The 19,104-nt window shown below is 31.9% G+C and overlaps 1 protein-coding gene across 1 annotated transcript; it reads left to right on the top strand.

The window, feature by feature from the left end:
- Positions 1-6,410: 6,410 nt before the first annotated feature.
- Positions 6,411-8,557, top strand: LOC123198343 (DELLA protein GAI). Its single transcript, XM_044613035.1, has one exon. The coding sequence runs from the start codon at positions 6,628-6,630 to the stop codon at positions 8,344-8,346; it is 1,719 nt and encodes a 572-aa protein (XP_044468970.1). The 5' UTR covers positions 6,411-6,627; the 3' UTR covers positions 8,347-8,557.
- The last annotated feature ends 10,547 nt before the right edge of the window (positions 8,558-19,104 follow it).

Below are 19,104 nucleotides of genomic sequence, written 5' to 3'. Positions count from 1 at the left end.
AAATAATGATACCATAGACTTCTTAAAATATTTTTTTCGTCAACTAAAAACCCAATCATCGCTTAGAAAACACAACGTTCATAATAAAAAAAAAATTTCCTAAGCCTTAAATAGAAACGCAAAACACAAACTCAACTTTGAAAATATCACACAAATCCCAAAAAAAAAAAACTTTAAAATAAATGATTTAACCACTTCACACAAACATTTGAACCCATTTTAGGTAAAATTTCAAGAAGAGTTTTAATATCTTTTTGCTGAAAATAGTCACAGTTTATTGGTAGATGAAGTCTGAATATAATCAATACTGACCAAATATTCTTTATATATTGAGTTGAGCTAAATTCGTCAAAACTTAATTTTCTGATTAAATCCGTGTGATTAAATTACTTCGTACAAACCCTTATATGGGTTAATCAAATTAATTACTTTTTATATTATTTTATTTAAAAAAATAAAGAATTTAAGTCGAGGTGACGATTTACTTCATTTTTGGGGAATCTTAATTCCAATCCAATGCAATCCTTGCTCATTGAAAGCAAGGATCGTGCCAAGAACAAGAAAAGGGGATGACGAGATCCCCCACTCATTGTCGTTATCGGTTGGAGTTGACATTTTTCAGAGAAAACGAGAGGTTACTTAGATCAAAACCTCAATGACGATTTTTTTTTTATTTCCGTGTTTAATAGGATTGCTTAATAAGGCACTTAAAAAATACAAAAACATAAATAAACTAAAACTCTTTTAATAAATAAACTAATTGTTAAGACAATATTGTTATTTGTATATATTTTTAATATATAATTTAAGTATACAGATAATATATTATTATATAATTAAATGTTTTTTATCTTTAATTTAAAATTATTCAACATAATGATATATAATTTATGTATTAAAAATGTATATAAAAAATATATACATATAATTCAACTTAATTATAGTATTACTATATGTACATATTTTTTATATACAAATGTGTATACACTTATATGTGTCTCATATAATTAGGAGATTTTGAATTAAAGATAAAATAATATTAAATCATGTGATAACATATATAAGTGTGTACACAATTGTGTAACTAATGTGAGTAGACATAACATTACTCATATAGATAATATGTCATCATGTGATTGAATGTTATTTTATTTTTAATTCAAAATTATTTAATCATATGATGACACATAATCTGTGTACCTAAATTGTATATAAATTTAAAAATAAAACTATATACACATTACTTTGAGTATATAATTAACTATACAAATGATTTGTCATTATATGAGTATATGATTTTGAATTAAACATAAAATAATACTCAATCATATAATGACACATAATATATATATCTAATTATATATTCAAAAGTATGTGTATAGCCTCGTCCGAAACAACTTTTTTACTCTCGAGAGGGTTAAAAGTATGAAGCACCGATGATTAGAAGGTAAAAGTGGATGGAGCGTGAAGTCTTGATCAAAGTTTTTCATGAACAATGAAGAATTCAAGTAGCTGGGACATCCATCCATGGTCCAAAATCACATGGCTGTTTTCAATAAACACAGACAAACGCCCTTGTGAATGAGCCCACCCACCGTCTCTATTTATCGCTTTTGCTCCATTCATGTGAGAAAATGCATGAAGCTCTTCCTCTCCAAAAGCTACTTGACATTGCAAATAACATAAATGAGTTGGAGATTTGAGTTGATGTTTGGGGACGAAGATTATGTTATTGCACATGGGAAAGAAAGAGAGAGGGCTTTTGTTCCTTCATTTTCTTTTCAAATTGGTCCTACCATCCACTTAAGAGAGGCGTGAAGCACATTTTATTGTATCACTTTGGTCCACTGAAATCTGAAAATTTGTTATAATCCCTCTTAGATTCCAAGAGTAATAGAATTTTAGGAATAAAATTATACATATAAATAAATTATATAAATTTGTTTATACAGACTGAGGTGACAACTTGTTTTTAAGTGATGTGACTGTTTATTTTTTCTTTCACTTCAAAATCATCTCATCATTTGTACATATAAATTTATTTATTTATTTTTTTGTAATAAGGAACTCTATTCGAATTAGACCACCCCTTTTAGACCAAACCAACTACATTAAGTAGGATAAATCATAGGTTAAATGAACGACCCTACAATGACTGAGTAGGACAAATCTTAGGTTTAGTGAACGACCTCGTAATGATTAATACAGTTAAATTAAAGTTTGATCTTGATATGTTATCAAAAGAGACTTGGACTCATATTCTCTTATACATAAAATCTCCTCTTTTACCACTCAAGCTACCCTTTAAGGGTAAGTTTATATAATTTGTTTGTATATGTAGTATTACTCAATTTTAAATCGTATAAGGGTACGATTGACATTTTAGATTTATATGTTAATAACATCAAATTAAAAATAAAAAATTTAATTGATAAAGTACAAAATAAAATTTAGTGACAAAGTAAAAATAACAAAGGATTATAAATTTTGATGTGAGATTTAAAAAAAAAAAAAAGGGGTTTTTATTTTGTCTTCAATTTTAATTGTGAAAATGTTCATAATTCTTTTACAAATTCTATTCTTATTATTTTATTTCATTGTCATTCTATCCTAATAATCCCAAAAGTTTTACCTTTTTCAATTCTATATTAATTATCCTCAATAAACAAATTGGGATATAATATACATTTTTAAGTTTTTACTATACCAAACGTCCTTTGTCAAAACCTCAGGGATGAAAGTGATTAAAATTCCACAAGAGAGAAGATAAGGATACCTCGCTGTCACTAAAATTTACTTCCGAACGGAGTTCTGCTTCTCCAAATTTTATCATTGAACATGGCAACGCCTTTCATTTTTTATTTTATCACCAAAACAGAAGTCGAAATCACGCATCGGATCCAACCTTTTATATCACAACCCACAATTAGTCCAACACATGGCCATGTCTAAAAACACCTACAGTTGATAAATCACATGCGTGCCAGGCCGATCATCATCATCATGCTAATATCGGAGGGTCCTGATGTACGGATGACGGTCATAAAGATGGGGTCCACCATAAAATCGGTGGTGCTCCAGTCAGATGAGACCACTTTGATTTGACACCATTTTCCCCTTAGTGTTGATCCCACCAATGCTTTGCACATTTTAAGATTAATTATAAAATCAGATTAGTCTATAATTAATTAATTACCATTAATTTGGAAAATAGATGGAGACATTGGGTGTGTCTGCTAATGCTTAATAATGCACACGAGGGGCTAATCCACAAATTAATTACGAGTTAATAAGTTACTTACTCAGTAGAACTCAGTGACTCGTTGATTCGACGTGGCAATTTGTGTATAATTAATCATTAATTTGAAATAATGGTACTTAAGATATTAATCTTAGCCACTTGCCGGCGTCATTACTTAAGGAACAATAATCGAAGAGATTTATAATTAATTAAGAGGGGCCGACAGACTTAATCCTACCAAGGTTTAGAGCAAATACGTATTCTTATTTACCAAATTTTAAAAATTTATTCATTATTTAATTTATATAAAAATTAAAAATAAAATTATTATTTTATCACTAACCCTTAAAAGTTTATATCATTTTTTTAGTTTAAAAAAATGATTATTTTTTTCAAAATTAAGTTTTAAAAAATTATAATTTTTCTTCTAGAGTTTAAAAAATTAATATGACCAACCGTGTCTGAATGACATAGATGTCGTTTAAATAAATCATCTTCATTTGAATAATTTATCATCATCTAGATAAAGATAAAAATGATTCGTCTGAGATTCATCTTCATCTTTGTTTGGACAATGTCTTTATTGTCCAGACAAAGGTTTTACGAATAGGATCATAATCACTGTTAGCATCGAGATTGGCATTTTCATAATTATTAGATTGTACGTAATGGTATTTCTTAATCAATTTAATTAGGATGTTAATTAAAATAATTAAGGAATCTTCTTTGAACGAGGAGTGCTTGTATTGTATCAAGATGCAATGACAAATGGAAGAAGAGCAAAATAAAATTATAATTGGGGAATACAGACAACCATGTGAAGCTACAGATTTTGTGTCTCCATATTTTGACCAGCTTCTTCCCAATCAATTTTAAATTTCGAATCTGAAAATTACAGCAATTAAAAAAATTGATAAATTTATAAAAGGATCTCAGAATTTAAACCGGCCAATTGAGGTCAAAACTTGTTCGTTTACCGTTGGATTTGTACTAAAATTGATGCTATTTTTGTACAAACAGAATCATGTTTTCTGCAATAAACCCAATTATTACGGCACTAATGATAGATGGGGTCGGATTAACAGTACTTACTAATTGACAAACGCATTATTATTTGTCATAGCTCACCCGACCCCAAACACCTTTTTTTTTTTTCGAATTTGATTAAACAAAAAATAATTTAATTTAAATTTATTAAATTAATATTAAAAATAATTTAAATAAAAATAATTTTATTTGAATTTATAATTTAAATTTATGATTCAGATATATAACTCATATTTATAATTAAAATTTATAATTTATTAATAAAATAATATTATTTAATATAATTATAATTAAATTATGAATCAAATTAGAGTTTAATTCAATTTTAAATAAATTAAAGCTTTTTATTTAAATTTAATTGAAATTGAAATTATATAAATTCAAATTAAATTAAATCAAATTAAATATCATATAAGTTAAATTTACTATTTTTATCTAATGTATACGATATTTGTAATTGAGAAGAAAATGAGAGAACCAAACCAAACCAAACCAAACCAACCACGTGCCCAAGAGAGCGTCGAGAGTCTGTCCCTCCGGCATCAGAGAACGATTCTTCTCGTTTTCCAATCAAAATTCCTGTGCACCCGAGAAGCACTTAATCACTACTTTTTATTTTTTTTTAATAATAAAATGAAAATTATAAATCTAGTTGTCGGGGACCACGAGATTAGGGAATCTGTGCAACGTGGCGTATCCACGTGGTGATTGGATCAATGTGAAAGGAGGTGTCATTGTGCCAATACTATGGCTTTTGCCTCTGTTTTACCTTTTTTTTTTTTTTTTAAATTATACGATAACGTCAATCTATCAAAATATATTTGAAATTAATCATAAATATTTTTAACATCAAGGTAATATGCTTATAAAGATCCCTTTATGCTCTCAACAGCATAAAGTGACGTATAAAAGATTGCGGGGGTAAAAATGTCTATAGAAAATTCATATTCTCAGGTGCTTCAATATTTATTTATCATAAAGAAATTGAATTCATTTTATTTTAAATTACTAAATTTGGTAAGGTCAACAATAAACTGCCGTGAAGGGGCAAAGGCTGAAGTTACTAAACTGATGAAACTAACGGCCTTTTATTTGCCGTTAATCTTAACGGTGTGTATCTATTTTCTGTGACTTTTTAGATGGGGTCCCACAAGGATGTTATGATTGTCCTAAAACAGATGTTGACGTCTGAATCTCCCCCCTTTGATCTCACCTTCACTTCACCCATTGGGTGGGTCCCAGTTCCTTGAGTTTTCAGGTTTCTCTGTTCTGACTCTGTAGCGCGTGAAGGACAGACGCTTTGATAAAGGAACCACATGTCTTCTGACGGACACCAAGCTTCATCACTGTGGCGTCGGATTTTTACATCCATCGTCGCGCGTTCAAATCTAAAGTTGACCATGATCTTGCACCATGTGGCCATGTAAGAAGCAAAACAGTTAAGCCCACTTGAATCGTACGAGCATCAGTGACAGTTGCGAAATTATATGTACAGGGAACAATAAAATTATATTTATATAATTTTAAATATATAATTAATATTTAATAGAATAATTTTAAATTAAAAATTAAATAAAATTAAATAATATATATTTTATATATTTAATTATATAATCAAAATTATATAAAATAAATTAATTTAAAATATTTATCTATTATATAATTTTAATATAAAAATATGTTAAATTTATAAATATAAAAATCAAAATTTATATTATATAAAATGAATTCATTGGATTAATAAATTAAAATAACCCTAGTAAAATAAAGGGACAGAGGAGAGCGTGTAAGGACAGAGGCAGAAAGAGCGAGTGAATTAGAAAGTTGTAAATGTGATTGACAGATGGAGCCCACGGTTCATACTCACCGTCCGATTTTGTAATATGAGATGTAAGTCATTGATCTGCACAAGCTGTAGCTGCAGCTGCACTGTACATAATCAACTTCTGCAGCAACGGCATCTTTTTTAGCGTAGCATTGCGGTGCTGCTACGATTCTCTCTTTTGACGCTTTTAAATACTTAGCGGATCAGATTTATATTTATTATTATTATTTTTTTATCTTTCATTAAAACAAATTTTCATTTATTTATTTATTTTTTAAAGCGTAGGAAAAAAATTAAAATGTTCCATTATTATGGCCTCCAATGTTCCTTATCTCTGCCATTCTCATATCTACCTATTCCTTCATTGGACCTTCCAACCATGGCTTCTCTATTTCTTTATCACAATTTCTCCCAAGAATAATATACTCAAATTTCTACCAATTCAACCTTAATCATCAACTTCTATGTCCAAAACCTAACCAGTTCCTCTTAGAATCAAGAATCTTGGATAATCATGAAGAGGAATCGTCAAGAAAATTGTGGTGGCGGCGCGGGCTGCGGTGCTGGGGAAAGCGATATGAAATGTGAAAATCTATCGAAGGCGAAGATGCGGGAAGATGAGCAAGATGCAGGCGGCATGGATGAGTTAATGGAGGTTTTGGGTTACAAGGTACGGACTTCAGACATGGCTGATGTGGCTCAGAAGCTGGAACAGTTGGAGATGGTTATGGGTACTGCTCAAGAAGATGGGATTTCGCATCTCGCCACTGACACTGTTCACTACAATCCCTCTGATCTCTCTGCTTGGGTCGAGAGTATGCTTTCCGAATTGAACAACAACAACACTTTCGATACTCAACCTCGCCCAATTCAACATCCTGCCGAATCTTCCTCCTTCAAGCCGTCAAGAATTTTCAACGATGATTCCGAGTATGATCTCAGAGCAATCCCCGGCGTTGCAGCGTACCCGCAACCGGATACAGAGGCTGAAAACAACCGCAAAAAGATTAAAACTGAGATTAGTCCTAGTGGGGCATCAGGTAGCGGAGGAACTGGTTCAATTACTGAGTCAACACGTCCCGTGGTGGTGGTTGATTCGCAAGAAGCGGGGATTCAACTCGTCCACACACTTTTGGCTTGTGCAGAAGCAATTCAGCAAGATAATTTGAAACTGGCTGATGCGCTGGTGAAGCACATAGGTATACTTGCTGCATCGCAAGCGGGTGCCATGAGAAAAGTTGCCACTTATTTCGCCCAAGGTTTAGCAAGAAGAATCTATCGAATATACCCTAAAGAGGCTCTTGAATCGTCTTACAACGACATCCTTCAGATGCACTTCTATGAGACTTGCCCGTATCTAAAGTTTGCTCATTTCACCGCTAATCAAGCTATTCTTGAAGCCTTTGCCACTGCTAATCGAGTGCACGTCATTGATTTCAGTCTTAAGCAAGGTATGCAATGGCCCGCTTTAATACAAGCTCTTGCATTAAGGCCCGGTGGCCCCCCCGCCTTCCGTTTAACCGGCATCGGCCCGCCTCAGCCCGACAACACCGACGCTTTGCGAGAGGTCGGCTGGAAATTAGCCCAATTAGCTGAAACCGTTGGTGTTGAATTTGAATTCCGCGGATTCGTTACCAATAGCCTTGCCGATCTTGAACCTGAAATGCTCGATATTCGGCCTGAAGTTGAAACCATTGCTGTTAATTCCGTCTTTGAACTTCACCGTCTTTTGGCTCGTCCCGGTGGGATCGAAAAGGTTGTGTCATCGATTAAAGCGATGAAGCCTAACATTATCACAATTGTTGAACAGGAAGCTAATCACAACAGTCCCCTTTTTTTGGATCGGTTCACTGAAGCTTTACATTATTACTCGAGTTTGTTTGACTCGTTGGAAGGGTCTTCCGTGGCCCTGGCGAGTCAAGATTTGTTGATGTCGGAGGTGTATTTAGGGAGACAAATTTGCAATATTGTGGCGTGTGAAGGCTGTGATAGAACAGAGAGACACGAGACGTTGACTCAGTGGCGAACTCGGTTGACTTCAGCTGGGTTTGACCCGGTTCATCTGGGTTCTAATGCGTTCAAACAGGCGAGCATGTTGTTGGCGTTGTTTGCAGGTGGCGACGGGTACAGGGTGGAGGAGAACAACGGTTGTTTACTGCTGGCGTGGCACACTCGGCCACTCATCGCCACGTCGGCGTGGAAACTGAGTTCTAGTGAGTGGGTACAGCGTTAAAGTCCGAGTCCAATCAGGAATGGAATGTTTAGTACTGTTTAGTGTAAGTGAGCGAGTGATAATGGAGGTTGAATTGACCTGAACTGAAGAACCGATCGTAGTGTGTAATTTCGGTATTTTTTTTTTTTTATTTTTAAAATCCGATGGATTGAGAATCTATTTTCAATAAATAGGATGAGTTCAGTTGAGAATAAAGGTTTCATTAGTTTTATTTTGGCCAAAATACTTATTCCCACTCAGGTTTAATCTATTCTCAAATTTAAATATTTATCTATCAATTATTTAATTTTACCTTAATCTAATCTTATATTTAATTAAATATAATAATTATAAATAATATTTTAGCGATAGATATTAAAGATTACCTGAACCCACTTCACTCCTACTTATGATTATTAACCAAGTCTCAAAGGTGGATTTTGATAAGTAACAAAAGTTATTACTCTCTTCTATGACTGACAATAACCATTTTCTTTCCAACCAAAAATAAATAAATAAATAAATAAATAAATAAACGTCATTTTCATTTATTTATTTAATTTTTTCTTAATCTGATCTTAATCTTCCTTCCCACTAATTCATTGGCCAGGCCATCACCATTTGTCTGATAAACTAAAGAATTGACTATCGCCTCTAGAATTTTCTATTTCCAAACGGATCTTGAACACGTTTGACATATCTTCTTGTCATTTATAAAAATAGATCATATTATATTAGTAATAATAAAGATAACATCATAAATATTTATATATTTAATATATTCTTAAAATCGTGATTCTGTATACGCGTAATGATGTATGTAATAGAAAAAGATAATTGATGATGTTGAAAATGCCCACTAGGAAAGGAAGCAGTGGCAATGAGATGAGAGCTTCTTGGCAAAGACACATTCAAGTGGACGTACTTTTCAAAAGCACTTTCTCCCTTCCTTCACCACCACCTTTGATCAACGAGTGGCAGTCTATAATTAATCTTCATTTCCTCTGATATTGGAAAGTTTTTAATCATTTCAATTCATCCGTTTTTCAAATGCCAAAGTTTTGCCGACACCCTCCCTTCCCTAGTAGTATCTAGGCATTGGAAAAATAAAAAGCCTAGTTTTATCTTGCAAGCAAGTTTCAGTGGCTAAGATTATTTCATGGACTCACTCGCATCGCATCACATCGCATAGCTGTCCCTTTTCCTTTATCTAATTTTTTATTTATTCAACACGTTTATACTGCTCGTAGCAAATTCAAACTCTATTTCTAAGCTTTGAATGTTTATTTTCCTAATTTGGCTATCAAATGCACGTGACAGGATTTACTGTTCAACAACAAAATGTTTACAAAGAGTTGACTTATGGGAGAAGACGAAGGATAATATTTGTTTATATAGTTAAAGTGAATATACATAATTTTATTAAAAGACTAATGGGTTATAAGACTAATTAGCTTATTTCTTTGTGACTTTGTAAATACTTTCAACTAACTTTATAAATTGATACGTCAATCAAAATCTCAAAATGTAATATAATAACATATATAAATATATATTTATTTATATACGTAAAATAGATATATATAATTTTATTAAAAAACTAATAGGTTGTGGGGCTAATTAGCTTATTTCCTCGTGGCTTTGGAAGTTAAATATCTGACCTGTTACAAAAGTGGAGGAGCCAACATAAGAGGACTTGTATAGTGACTTTGACCTTATGAACAAAATTTCTTATTGTCCTTTGTATGTGTTGTGATTTTTTGCTTTTTTTTTGGGCAATGCTCGTTGATATACTTACAAATATGTGTAATGCCACCTAAATTCACACATATTAATCTAGAACTATAATATTTCCACAATGGGTGTTGAACCATTTTGTCGTCAATAATTTTTTTTTCATATAACTAAAATACTCTCAAACAGTTGACTTTTGTTTTTTTCTAACGATGAGAATTGTGAATATGATTCTTTATGAGCATATGAATTTTCTATCAAAATAATTTAAAGGATTACATTCATTTGAATTTAAATTTATTTTGAAATGAATTTGAAAAAAAAGAAATATAATTGACTAAATTGATTAAAAAATAAAATAAAAACAATAGAGAAATTGAGAGATTATGTGAGCTTAGGGATGACAATGGGGAGGAGCTGGGCTGAAGACCGTATTTTTCGTCCTTGTCCTTATAGGGGTATCAATCCTAGACCCGTTACGAGGATGACAAAAATTCAATGTCTTTTATCCGGAGGAAAAAATCTTTTCTCTATTCCTTAACCGTGGGAAAAAAATCTTTTTCCTGTCCCTTTCTCATAGGAAAAAATCTCCTCTCTATCCATGTACTTGTAGAAAAAAATCCTTTATCCGTATCCTTTAAACATAATATAAACATATCAAATAATAAAAATAACTAAAACTAAAACTAACATACTATTTTAAATGCTACAAATAATATATACTAATCATCTTAATATGTAAAAAAAAATAAATTTGAAATATATAAATGATTTAAAATTATAAAAATATGTTAATATTTTAAGTAAATATATTAATATAAATTGACAAAGATGAGGCATGATAGGGCAGGGCATAGTGAGCCAAGGAGGGAACATATGTATCTCTATCCCTAATTCCAAGAACATTTTTTCATCTTGTCTCATCTTCTTCCATATTTCTATCAAGAAATCCCTTTTTTGTTAGAGTAAGGATAGGTTAGAGACCTTAAGTTTAGATTGAAATTGTCACCTTTATATGGACTTGATTGAGAGTTGAATGATTATTTAAAGAATTAAATAAAATTAAAGCAGTATTTATAGAAAAAGTTTAGAAGTAATATAAAAAAATTGAAGTTGTCGTTGGCAATGATTACTTGACCATTGGAGAAGCATTGGCCATCCGTATGTTTTTGATAATTTTTTAAAATTAAAAAGACTAGACCATGCCAAATTCGAGTTTCAACAATTGAAAAATTTGAAAGAAAAAACTTTACAAGCAGGTTAATATATATATATACAGGGAGAGAGAGAGAGAGAGAGAGGCATTGCATGCCTTGCAATATTTTTCTGTTGAAATTAGCTTGATGGTTGAGTTGGGATGATTTAGATGTGGTAATGGGTTGTGATGGGTCAGGTCAGACAGCCTTTGATGTGGCTCACTCTACTTGTAGGTTGTCTCAAGCTAAAACCTACATAATAATGAGCCCTAGAGTAAGGCTTGGATATGACCTGAGTCGATTCGATCTTGAAAGTCAATTTAGCTTGATTTAACTCGAATCAAATTTATTTGATTAAAATTCAAATCAAACTTGAGTCAAAAGATTTGGTTCGTTTTTTAATTAGAGTTGAACTTAAGCCAAAGGATGTTTGACTCGATTCAGTTCGAATTTAGCTCGATTGAAAAATATCTTGGTGTAGTTTCTTGTGCAGATACTCTTGCTCTAGTGGTAAGAGACTCAGTTATCACCACAGTAAAAACTTCATCAAATTATTTTCAAACATGTTTTTCACATTTTCATATTATCTAGAGTTTATTTATGTCTTACCATTCTCTAATAGGGAAATCTTTTTTGGAATGTTCCAAGTAGACGTAAAGATGAGATGATTTTTAATTTTTAATATGGTCTAGACATAAAATAAGTCGACTTGGTCTTGAAAGTTGATTTAGCTCGATTTAATTTGACTCAAATTCGTTTGATTAAAATTCGAATCGAATTAAGGTTGAAAGATTTGACTTGTTCTTTAATGCAAGCTACATTAGAGCCAAGGGGTGTTTGGGCTTGACTCGGCCCAAATCCCCCCTACTTATAGTTCAAACAGACCCATACAAAAAGTATAGCTCGCAACACAACCCATGCTAAAGTGGGTTATGCCGTGCCCTTAACAAGCTGCCCCTTAATTTCATATATATTTTCAAATTTTTATTTTTTTTATTATATCTTTTGGATTTCTCAAACTAATTTTTTGGTTTTCCTTATAACATTAATAATAAATAATTAATAAGTTTAGATTCTCCACATTAATATTTTGGTTTTTCCATAACATTAATAATAATTTATTATTACTTTTTAATTCTCTTTAATATTAATAAATATTTTTGAATTTCCAATGTAAAAATAAATAATTAATAAAATTTTTTAAAAAATTGCAAACAGTACCATACTAGGCCAAACTTCACAGCTCAGGCATGCCCGCTACAATATAGATCGTGCCCCATAGGCTGGGCCAAAAAAGGGGGTCTACACGTCTAATTCACCCAGTTTGACTATGGCCCATGGTGATCAAACTACCAATCCCAAATTTCCCTGCCAAGCTAGCCCCCAAGTTTCAGTTAAACTGACCGATCCAAGTTTCAAAACGTTGTGCTGTTGGCAAAAAAATTTAATAAGTTATTGAGATGACTCATTATTTTTCTCTTTTCGCGAGGGAACATAGGATAGGAAAAATGGATTAACAAGGACTCCATATATGGACCCTCATTTGCCCCATAAAATTTCAAGTAGGATAGGATCAACCTTGAATTTCAAGTACTCACAAAAACATCACAAGTTGGAGAACAATATAAAAATTAGGAGCAATACTATATGTACATACTTTTAACTATACAGTTAGTTAAATAAATAATTTGTCAATATGTAATTGAATGTTATTTTATCTTTAATTTAAAATTATCTAATCATTTGATGATATATCATCTGTGTATTTAGTTGTAACTCAAAAGTGTTTATATATAGTTTTAGAAAAATCAAAACCTAGATGGACACCATTTGGAAGATGCTATCTATGTTTGCAAGCTATGCAGTGGAAATCCCTATGAAAGTTATAATACAAAGTCAAGGTGAGACGTGTATGGAACAAAACCGGCAACACTGTAATGGGGATTAAGCAGATTAGAAAGAAAATAGGAGGAATAGTTTAAGTGAAAGAAGCTCATACTGAAAATGCAGGTTGCTCTATACTTATAAGTATAACTGGAATAGCAGAGTCGGAGCTACTCCACAATTAGTAGATTATTGAATAGTCCAATTTAACCTATATGACTATGATGCGTAGATAATAACAACTTTGAGTGATGACTCAATGGCTAAAGCCATTAGGCTGGTGTGAACCATGGTTCATTTAGGAAAGCACGTTAGGTCACGAATTAAACTACTGTATAAATTACAATAATAAAATCTTTGAATGTAACAAGTTAAAAGAAGTTGAAAATGATAAGATCGATGTTGTTAGAGAAGAGATTGATAAGAATGAAGTTGGAAATGAGAAGAAAAATGTCAAAAGGATGAGGAGATCCATGCAAGGAGGACGTTGGAAATGACAAAATCGAAGCCAAAAGGAGTTCGGAAATGACAAGATTGATGTTAGGAGGAGGAGACTAACGACTAAGATTTGGTTTTTATAAGACATTTCACCTTTATTTTATAACCCTTCCAACAAATATTATTGTGGTCCTTATATAAAAGAAAATTACAAAATCACCCCAAAATAGCATGTCAGTCAACCATCAGCTAATTGGTATGATCATCGGCTGACCCAAACTAGTATTTTCACTAGATGAACACCAAGTTAGGGTATGAAACAATGCTTCAAAGTTAAATTGAATCTAAATACTAACCAATTTTTATCAAAATAAAAAAGAAACTCAAGCAAACCCAAAAAGAACCAGATAAGAGAAAAAAACCCAACCGCCCCAAGAAAATGCAAGACCGTTGCAACGGTGCGTCAAGGCTCCGAAAAGCCACAAAGGCAAGAACGCCATGGTGGCGATAAATTTGAAACTTTGTACCCTTTTTTCTATCAATTTATAAAAACATTGCATCTTAGTTGCACTATTCTTATTTACACTGTACAACTTAAAAAAAACAAAAACAAACAAGCCCAATGAGCCTCGAGGTGCCAAAGATTAAAGGCAGGTGATTTTGAAGATCAGCACTGCCCATCTTTTATCCATGAAAAATTATGTTCACACAGTTTTGGACATCCAATTAAATGTTTAGATGATATGTTATTATGTGATTAGATAATAATTATATTAGGGGTACATAATTTGGTTTAAACCGTAAAAAAAAGACTAAATTATTTAATAATTACGGTTTTGTTTGTAAAATAATTTATTTTAAGTTAATAAATTTTTTAAAAATTATTTTTAGTTTGGGTTGTGATTTGGGTAAACGTTAAACTGAATCAAATCATAAATGTATTTCTTTTAATATATATATATATATATATATATATATATATATATATATATATATATAAAATTATATTTGACACAATTCTTCAAGAAGCAATTACGTATATAACTTGTTCTATTCATATTTATTTTGTTTTTTCACATGTATAATTTATATATATTTTATATTTATTTTACCTGTTTATATTATATTATTGAAAATTATAATTTAATTAATTTTATTAAATAATATATATTTAGAAGTGAATAATTTTAATAAGGTCAAACCGTAATCTAAATTAAACCAAATTATATTTTTCTAGTTTGGTTTGAAAATTTTTCAAATTACTTTTTAGTTCGGCTTTTAAAAAACTCTCAAACCACAATAAATCGGACTACGTACACTCCTAAATTATATGATGATATCTTATTTGAGTACTTAAAATTGAATGCAAGTAACATTGCTCATCTTTTATTGATAGTTTTTTGATTGGGCAAAGGACAATTTTCCACCCAAGTTTTAGCTTAATCTAAAAAATACACCCATGACAGTTGAAAAATCCAAACACTCACCCATGACTCAATTGCTGTTAAATTTTTCTGTTAGAGATAATGGTAAAATTGTTATTTTATTGTTAATATTAAAAATATATAAAATTCTTTACATTCCCCCCAAGGTTTTAAAAACCAACAATTTCATCCAAGCTTAAATTTTTCAAACTTCGAAAAGTAACATTCCCTCCCCCCCCCCTGCACCAAACCTAGGGTTTTCATCTTTTTCAAATTGCAACCAACCCCTAGAACTTTCAAAAATAGTAGTTTCACCCTCACTCTTCAACTTTAACTTTTGACATCCCTTCTAATGTCATCTTTGGCCTCCTTCTTCGCTTGAGCTGACGGAAAAAGATGTACGATGAAGAAACATAGATTTCTTCATCACACCACCATGCGATGAAGAGGCAAATATGTCTTCATCACATTGTGCGACAAAGAGTCTTTTTGTAACACCACCATGAGATGAAGAGACATCTCTTCGTCGCACCATCGTGCAACGAAGAGATCTTTGTCTTTTCGTCACACTAGTGTTTACCATTGACTCAGGCATCAGTGAATGTCAGAGAGGATATTAGAAGAATGCCAAAAGTAAAGTTCAAGAGTGGGGTGAAACTGTTGTTTTTGAAAGTTCTGGGGGCAACTACAATTTAAAAAATATAAAAACCCTAGGTTTGGGGGGGAGGGGGGGGGGGGGGAATCTTACTTTTCAAAGTTTAAAAACTTTAGGTAGAGTTGAAATTGTTAGTTTTTAAAACCTAGAAAGAAAATATAATGAATTTTATATCTTTTTAATATTAATAATAAAATAACGATTTTACCCTTACTTCTAACAGAAAAATTTAAAGACAGTTGGGTCATGGGTGAGAGTTTGAGTTTTTCAACTGTCGTAAATATAATTTTGAGATTGAGTTTAAAACTTGGGAGATAGTCCTTTGTCCTTTCTAATCTTTCCAATTACTGTTAACTATATATTGAAATTTTTTTTGTTTATTATTGTTGGCAACGTGAAATTAAAGTTTCATTGATCAATTCAACTAATTGTTTTTATTTAGTTTACTAATTACTTGCACTTTCTAAGCCTTGATTTCAATTGAAGACCGTGAAATGGAAATATGAAAGTTGAATATAATTTGTTGCGATATGTTAATAAAGATTGGTGTTGATGTGAAATTTTGGATGACAAATATGGCCTAATAATTTGAGGATATTATGTAGGAAATAGGGGCGACTGACCCCTTGGGTTTAAAAAATGTAAATTACCTTTATTTGGTATTAAAATAAGTATTTAATATATATTTAGACTTGAAAAATTACTAGTTTAATATATTTAAAATATTAAAATTTCTCACTAACCCTTCTTATATTTCATCTTTTTTAATTAATTGTGATACCCTTAGGCGAATCCCACATCGACAAAGCACATGAGAGATACTGGGTCTGTCTATGTATCCCACATTGGTTAGTGGTGGGAGAATTTGATTGGTTAAATAGTCTGTGAGCTCCTTAACTATTAAGACGCGTTTTGGGTTGCAAAGCCCATTAGCAAACCCATGATAGATTGTGCGTCTAAAGTAGACAATATCTTGAGAGTAGGTCGGGTTATTGGACCTGGGATGTTACAAATGGTATTAGAGCAACTCCGCGTGTCCTCTTGAATGATGGTGGGGAAAACTTCAGCGAGGACCCTAAATCCCATAAGGGGGGGTGTATGTGATACCCTTAGGCGAATCCCACATCGACAAAGCATGGGAGAGATGCTGGGTCTGTCTATGTATCCCACATTGGTTAGTGGTGGGAGAATTTGAGTGGTTAAATAGCCTGTGAGCTCATTAACTGTCAAGACGCGTTTTGGGTTGCAAAGCCCATTAGCAAACCCATGATGGACTGTGTGTTCAAAGTGGATAATATCTTGACAGTGGACCGGGTTATTGGACCAGAGTTGTTACAAATGGTATCAGAGCAACTCCACATGTCCTCTTGAATGATGGTAGGGCAAACCTCAGCGAGGATGCTGAGTCCCGTAAGGGGGGGTGTATGTGATGCCTTTAGGCAAATCCCATATCGACAATACGAGAGAGATGTTGGGTCTGTCTATGTATCCCATATTGGTTAGTGGTGAGAGAATTTGAGTGGTTAAATAGCTTGTGAGCTCCTTAACTGTCAAGACGCGTTTTGGGTTGTAAAGCCTATTAGCAAACCCATGATGGACTGTGTGTCCAAAGTGGACAATATCTTAAAAGTGGGCCGGGTTATTGGACCTGAGATGTTACAAATGGTATCAGAGCAACTCCGCGCATCCTCTTGAACGATGATGGGGCAAACCTCAGCGATGACGCTGAGTCCCGTAAGGGGGGGTGTATGTGATACCCTTAGGTGAATCCCACATCGACAAAGCACGGGAGAGATACTGGGTCTGTCTATGTATCCCACATTGGTTAATGGTAGGAGAATTTGATTGGTTAAATAGTCTGTAAGCTCCTTAATTGTTAAGACGCGTTTTGGGTTGCAAAGCCCATTAGCAAACCCATGATGGACTGTGTGTCCAAAGTGGACAATATCTTGAGAGTGGGCCGGGTTATTGGACCTGGGATGTTACATTAATCCTCTTTATTTTACTTTTATTCAATTTTAATCTCTATATTGTATCACTAGGTCTGACACTGGTAAGAAACATGGGTAAAATGAAACATTGAATAAATGTCTATGGAAGTATAATGCAATGCAGCTAGATGAAATGTTTTTAGATAATTCAATTATCAAAACAAAACCTACGACTTTTTTGTTATCATTCTATCTTTCCAATAGTTGGTGAGGCAAAAAGGTTATGAAAAAGATCTAGGAGAAGATTAAAATAAGTTTCGATGATAAAAAATGGATCCCTTGCCTTTCTCCTTCCCTTTGTTCGTACAATCAAGAGGTGAAGGCCATGATCCAATGGTGAATACATGCCTAGTTGAAACATCTTATCGGACGTTGGATATATGACATATATTGCACTTGTCCCTTGCACTTTACATTAGATGTAAGACTTGGTAGTTCATATTATCAGATTGTGTTTATATCGTGTCAATTTAGATTTTGGGTTGAAGACTTTAAACCTTGATCCAACCTGAATTAACTCAAACTATGTAATAGAAAAAGTTGTGTCAGAATACAATATGTAACAATATAATTTCTTATACAACAATATACTTTATAATATGTCATGGAATGATAGGATTCTCACCAAAAAAAAAAAAAAAAAAAACATAAAAAAACATCTTAACATAAAATGACATTTTGTCTAATCAAATTTGCCCTATTTTAGGGTAATATTAATAGTTTGTTTATTGTTTCTTTATATGATCAATTAGAAGGACAAAAAAAAATCACAATTAAGAACTCGAATAAGTCTACAACTTCAACTTTAAAATAATGTTATCGATAATCAATGAGATTAACTTGTCAAATATTTAAGAAATTCAATTTTCAATCCATATTATGAATGTTATTGTCATAAATACTAAAACTATTAACAAGTATATGAATATGACACACCAAACATAATAAGTTCAAATTAGTAGTTAGAAGTGTTCAAAACCAGTTAACCAAATTGGTTTTACAATTTTTCAAATTGAACCAAACTTTTGGCTTGGAAAAAATCATAAACTGAAACTGAACTGATTTAAATATTAACCTATTTTGAACCGAATTAAATTTTTGATTAATCAGTTTTGAATTGAATTGTAATGAATTGTCTTATTTTATTGTTTTTTTTTCCAATCTTTTTTGAAATAGGTTCAATATTTTATTAGCTTCTTATTCAACCTTTTTAAATTAGTTCGATTTGGTTAATTGGTTTCAAAACATTGATAAGCCGGTAATCAAATTAAAAAATCAATTTTTTAAATATTCTTGAACTAGTTTTTTAAATAACCTATTTTTAGTTTTGTTTTCAATTAAAAAATCAATTCAATTCAGTTTATCGGATATTTTTAAACATCCCTATTAGTAGTACTTATAACACACTAACGAAAAAAAATAAATAAACTACAAATAGTTTTTTATAAGTCATCCAA

Source organism: Mangifera indica, chromosome 15 (assembly GCF_011075055.1).
Source record: "Mangifera indica cultivar Alphonso chromosome 15, CATAS_Mindica_2.1, whole genome shotgun sequence".
NCBI lineage: Eukaryota > Viridiplantae > Streptophyta > Magnoliopsida > Sapindales > Anacardiaceae > Mangifera > Mangifera indica.
This window is presented reverse-complemented; position numbering and strand designations above follow the sequence as displayed.